Raw genomic sequence first — 6,072 nt, forward strand, 5'->3', positions numbered from 1 at the left:
TGGTTCAAGTTTAAGAAATTTTTTCAATGTTCGTTTGAACTCGGAAGTACTTGACCGTTTGGTTCAAGTTTAAGAAATTTTTCTAATGTTCGTTTGAACTCGGATAATAGTACTTGATCATTTGGTTCAAGTTGGTAAAAAATCCCGATGATCGTTTGATTCTCGATCAAGCACTATTAATCTAATAATCGTTTGATGTCGGAGAGTGTTGTATGATCATTTGATCTCGATTAACAACTTATAATAAGTACATTGTAAACAATTATATGTAAAAATAAACTTTTATTTTAAAAGAATAAGTCTCGTTAAAACCTTACCCGAAAAAAACTGTCCTCAAAGAAAAAAAACCTAGCTAAAAAATAGGATTTTATTTGAGTTCAACGTGAATCATAACATCTACATGATATGTCAACTAGAAAGGTTTCTCCCGTTGCTGCTGCGACGAAGACTGGGTGGAGGAGCCCCCATGGTGGGAGGAGCCATGTCGAGTCCTGATTGTTGTAATCTTCGCACACCAACAAATTTGAAATTCTAGAGTGAGAAAATGAAAAAGTAAGAGTGAAATGTCACACTTATCATCTTATCTCACATTATGACATTCATTTATACTTCATAATAACTATTTAATATCTTCCTAATTCCTAATGGTCTGAATTCAAGAAGATATATAAATAAGTGATAACTCTGGATAAGTAGTCACTCAACTCTTCATATTCTTTTGTACTTACAAAATTGTTATATTTTGACTAATTTATACATGAAAGGGTCCTTTATAAGTGCACCTCCATTCTCTCTTTTTGGTTTTTATCAAAGAGCTCAACTTAAAGGGAAAGTATCCCGTTTTCCACTCTCTATATAATGTAGTTTGTTTATTATATCAGTTTACATTGTTCAACCATTAATTCATCTATCTATATATCAATTACCAAATAGTTTAACTGAATTATTCATCTATCCGAGTCTTAAGAAATTATCATAGGAAACTTGTAAATGACTTTTTGCCTGATTCTTCAAATTTTCAAGATATTAAATTTATTAATGGACGAACAAAACATCTCCCCTTTAGATTCGTGTTAAATTTGGTTGTGTATAGTGCTCCAATAGAAATTTCTGAAAATTTGCTTTGTACTGATCAAGCATATAATTTTTTTACGACACATATGCACAAGATTTGCATGAGAGTAACATGTTTAGGTTGTTCCATGCAAAAATCTTGGGTCCCAAGTTACATCGACTAAAGCCTATGACGTTCCAATACTTGTTCCCTCCTTTTCCTGAATATTGTTCCCTTCTCTTTGAAACCTCTCTTCGGTCCCTTTCCATTTCATCATATCATTGTGACCCTCTTCTTTCCTCTCTACTCCTTACTCTCAAATCTTCACCTTCTGTCTCCTGTTGCAGGGTCATTCATGCCCAAGTGGTTAAATCACTGAATTACAGAGATGGGTTTATTGGTGATCAATTAATTTCATGTTATCTTAACAAGGGGTCCATCCCAGATGCACAGAAGCTGTTTGATGAAATGCCCCACAAGGATTCTGTCTCTTGGAACTCTTTGGTTTCTGGATTTTCTAAAAGAGGGGAACTTGGTAATTGCCTGAGTGTGTTTTCTAGAATGAGGTCTGAAGAGGCACTGGAATTGAATGAGCTTACAGTAATATCTGTTATCTCGGCTTGTGCTTCTGCTAAAGCCCGAGATGGGGGCAGCTTCCTTCATTGTTGTGCAGTGAAATTTGGTATGGAGTTGGAGGTGAAGGTTGTTAATGCTCTTATTAACATGTACGGGAAGTTTGGCTGCGTTGACTCTGCTTTCAAGCTGTTTTGGGCAATGCCGGAGCAGAATATGGTGTCATGGAATTCAATGGTGGCTGTTTGGACACAAAATGGAATCCCTAATGAAGCTTTTAATTATTTTAATATGATGAGGGTAAATGGTCTTTTTCCCGATGAAGCCACAATGGTGAGCTTGCTTCAAGCCTGTGAAAATTTACATTTGGGAAGATTGGTAGAGGCCATGCATGGTGTAATCTTCACCTGTGGTCTTAATGAAAATATAACAATTTTGACTACCCTTTTGAACTTGTATTCAAAGTTAGGGAAATTGAGTGTTTCTCACAAGGTCTTTGCAGAGATAAGCAAGCCTGATAAAGTGGCATTGACTGCAATGCTTGCAGGGTATGCCATGCATGGGCGGGGGAAAGAAGCAATAGAATTCTTTGAAAGGTCTGTAAGGGATGGTGTGGAGCCTGATCATGTTACTTTTACTCATTTGTTAAGTGCTTGTAGTCATTCAGGGCTTGTCCGGGAAGGAAAGTACTACTTCCAAATCATGTCTGAGGTTTACAAAGTTCAAACCCAATTGGATCATTATTCATGTATGGTTGATCTTCTTGGTCGCTGTGGTCTACTCAATGATGCTCATCAGCTGATAAAGAACATGACATTAGAGCCAAATTCTGGAGTTTGGGGTGCTCTTCTTGGTGCTTGTAGGGTTCATCGTAACATTGGTATTGGGAAGGAAGCTGCAGAGAATTTGATTGCATTAAATCCTTCAGACCCTAGAAACTATATCATGCTTTCCAACATTTATTCTGCGGAAGGTCTGTGGAGTGATGCATCAAAAGTGAGGGCTTTAATGAAGACTAAAGTTCTTACCAAAAACCCTGGATACAGCCTTATTGAGCATGGGAATAAAATTCACCGTTTTGTGGTCGATGATTACTCTCACCCTGATTCAGAAAAAATACACAAGAAGCTGGAGGAGACTATGAGAAGAATTCAAGAAGTTGGTTTTGTGTCTGAAACTGAATCCATTCTACATGATGTTGATGTAGAGGTGAAAACAGATATGATTAACAAACATAGTGAGAAGATAGCACTTGCATATGGACTTTTGGTTTGTAATGCTCATAAACCAATTGTTATAATAAAAAATCTCAGAATATGCCGAGATTGCCATAACACTGCAAAATTTGTCTCACTGATAGAGAAGCGTACCATCATTATCCGAGATTCAAAGAGATTTCACCACTTTTCAGATGGATTATGCTCTTGTGGCGATTATTGGTAGTGATCGCTGAAGGAGTTTGGCATTTCAGGAATGTATTGTCATTGATCGGAAGGAACTCATAAGAGCCAATATGGTAATAAGCTTGATAACCCTATATTAATGAAGCATAATTCTATGAGCATGTTCCTATCAATTCTTCCTTCTAACCAAAACTTACCGCTATCTGCATGCTGCTTACCCAATACTACACCAGAAGCCAACTTAAAAGTTTTTAAATCAAATTCATTTTCTATCTGGTAAATCATAAATTCAAAACACTTTAATTAATCAGTATGTTCCCTTAGTTTTTTATTTCTCTATAACTGCTTCTTGACCTGCTTTTTATACATTTTTATTTTTTCATCTATTTATTGTAGACTAACGGAGAGGAAGTAGTGAAATCTCGACTTTGTCATCAGTTATCTTTTGTAAATTATTTAAGAGCGACAACTTTGCCAAAGATTTGAGGTTTCTGTTTGTTTGGAAAATGAAATAGAAAATTCAATTTCTTCCCTTTTTCAAAAGATTTATAATATTTTGCCGAGAGTTACATGGTTTTCAAACTTGGAAGAAGACATTGATTCTGGCAGCAGAAAAGAACTAATGTATGCACTGAGGCAGAAAAGAAGACATTTATAATATTTGTGTTTCTATCCCCTCCCCACCCTTCTTTTTATGTATTCTTTCTCTACTGCTAAGAAATAAAAGGCTTGTGGTGACAATGTAAGACAGATGACATAATTCTAACTTCTAAGTAGTGTGATTGACAAAAGAAAAATTTCTTTGGACAATACCAAGAAGTTTTAATAGTTAATGTAACAAACAGCTATATAGCTTGAAGTTAAAAATAAAGAAACTATTTAGAAAAGTGGAGAAGCCAGTTTATCTCTGAATTGACTACTAGAGAAAATTGATAAGTATTAACTTCAGATATATTGTTTTAGTCAGACATTTCCGCATAAGGATAGGATTACTGATCAGTTTTAAGAAGAAGCTTACTCGTTATTTTATTGATACCAACCAGCTTCCCCAACCATGGAATTAATTTAGAGCTGGCATGCAGGATAAACTATGTATTAGACATTATCTGTAGGATAGTGTATATCTGGAACTTTTCTACTTGCCTCAATTTATGCTAACAGATATACATTCATCTATTATCAGATCTTACTGAATGTTTAAAAATACAAGCCACATTTATATGCAGGTCCAAACAAAATGGGAAGACCCCTTCTGCTGTTTTAGCCTACTGGATTGAACTTGTTACTGCTTGGAGAACAACAACTTTTTGACAAGGGCTTTTCTGCTGGTCCATGGTTGTGAAGCTTGTAATTTATGCAGAATAGATCCTCTCATATCATGTGAGATTTTCATGACATGGAGATTTAAGAGATAGACGATACTGTGTCACGTGATCTTGTTTAAGATTTTTGTATTTATCTTTCTCAATCTTCACGTGACCTTGTCATGCAAAAGTCCCGCATGAGAGGATTTATTCCCTTCGTTACGCAAGGTAATTGTTCTGTCTATTGTAGACAAATCAGCAAATACTAAATAAGCAGAAAAAAATTGATACATGGTGGTAATTGGTTTAGAGTGGAGGGGAACACTCACTTATCCACGAATTGGTAACAATTTGAACTCATTAAGGCAAAAATTTCTAGTTATTGATTATTGTTCTAGCCAAAAGTTATGAGAAACTTAAAACTATTCAAAATTTGTTCTCTGTAACATTCACCCTTTTAGGAGTAGTAGGTTTAAGTGTCAAGACATGTATATTTTTTGTGGGGTTGGGACAAATGTTTTTCTTAATAATTTTGCAGAATGTCAGAGAAGCAGTGGAAGCACAAGCAGAAAGTTTATCATTTTCAGTTTAGAACACTGGAGTATCAACAAACAGAGTATCCATCTTTCAGTTACTACAGTGATATGAAATTTGGCAAGGTTTAGTTTTAACGGTTTGCATCTAAGAAGAAATTTGGCAAAACATACTCCATACATGTGCAAAGCTTATTGCATCACAACAACCAAGTTCGAATGAAAGCTTTCCGAAAATATAGAATATTGAGAGTTTTCTCTTGGAATTCTTTATAGAAATTTTCTCATTTATGGAGGCCTGATCACTCTTGTGACATCTTAAACACTTTGAATTGTCTTTTGTACTCGAGTTTAAGTGGATCACTAAACATGATTTATGGGTTTGTAGGTTCTAAACCTTCTTGATTCATATCAAACAGCTATATTTTGATACATTAAATGACAATATTGTATTTCTTTAATTTTTAATGTATTTCCTTTTGCAACATGCTCCCTCAACTGTTTTATGTAGAATTATGCGTAAGCAGAATTTTGGGTTTATGTTTTTAATTCTTGTAAAATTGGAAAATCAACCTAGAACATTCTGTAAATTTTTTTTATACAGTATCCCTTAATTTGGGGCAATTTCCAAGAGAAAAATTGTAAAAATAGCATTTACATTAGTCACATGCAATTTTAAAGCAACCAATATACCCAGAATCAATGAAAGAAAAAAAAATAAAATGAGAATGAGAGTTGTGTAGAGAAATTTAGGGATGGGCCTACTTATAGACCAAGTCACAATCTTGAAGTTAATTTCACTTCTAAAAAAATGTTTCGATAATTATTTTTTTATTTTTCTTTATTTAATAAATTGAATGTTTATCTAACTCTCATTAGACTCTTAATACATCTTTGTGGGATGAAATGTCTAACCTTCTGCCCTAAAATGTTATTATTATACTATTATTATTATAATAATTATTATTATTAGTGATAAAATTATCATTTTATCATTTCGAGTTTCCCTTTTCGAAACATTATTAAAAATTGTAATTAAAAATGATTAAAAAGTTTGTTTCAATAGAATAAATCAAGACTTTTACATTTTCTTTAATTTTTTTTATAGAAATCATCTAAAAAATTATTACTATTATAAAATTGAAATTATGGGTATTGAATATAAATTCCTTGTTTACGTAGTTCAATAAAAATATCAATTGCAT

The 6,072-nt window shown here is 33.7% G+C and overlaps 1 protein-coding gene across 3 annotated transcripts; it reads left to right on the forward strand.

The window, feature by feature from the left end:
* Nucleotides 1-819: 819 nt before the first annotated feature.
* Nucleotides 820-5,335, forward strand: LOC137834876 (pentatricopeptide repeat-containing protein At5g40410, mitochondrial). Of its 3 annotated transcripts, XM_068643102.1 has the most exons (3): nucleotides 826-3,143; nucleotides 4,257-4,562; nucleotides 4,873-5,335. In XM_068643102.1, exon 1 carries the CDS (start codon nucleotides 1,187-1,189, stop codon nucleotides 3,068-3,070), a length of 1,884 nt encoding a protein of 627 aa, XP_068499203.1. In that variant the 5' UTR covers nucleotides 826-1,186; the 3' UTR covers nucleotides 3,071-3,143; nucleotides 4,257-4,562; nucleotides 4,873-5,335. The 3 variants fall into 3 exon arrangements, with proteins under 3 accessions (XP_068499202.1, XP_068499203.1, XP_068499204.1); XM_068643101.1 differs by having other exon boundaries at nucleotides 820-3,143; nucleotides 4,257-5,335; XM_068643103.1 differs by having other exon boundaries at nucleotides 4,241-5,335.
* The last annotated feature ends 737 nt before the right edge of the window (nucleotides 5,336-6,072 follow it).

This window comes from Phaseolus vulgaris, chromosome 5, assembly GCF_000499845.2.
Source record: "Phaseolus vulgaris cultivar G19833 chromosome 5, P. vulgaris v2.0, whole genome shotgun sequence".
Taxonomy (NCBI): domain Eukaryota; kingdom Viridiplantae; phylum Streptophyta; class Magnoliopsida; order Fabales; family Fabaceae; genus Phaseolus; species Phaseolus vulgaris.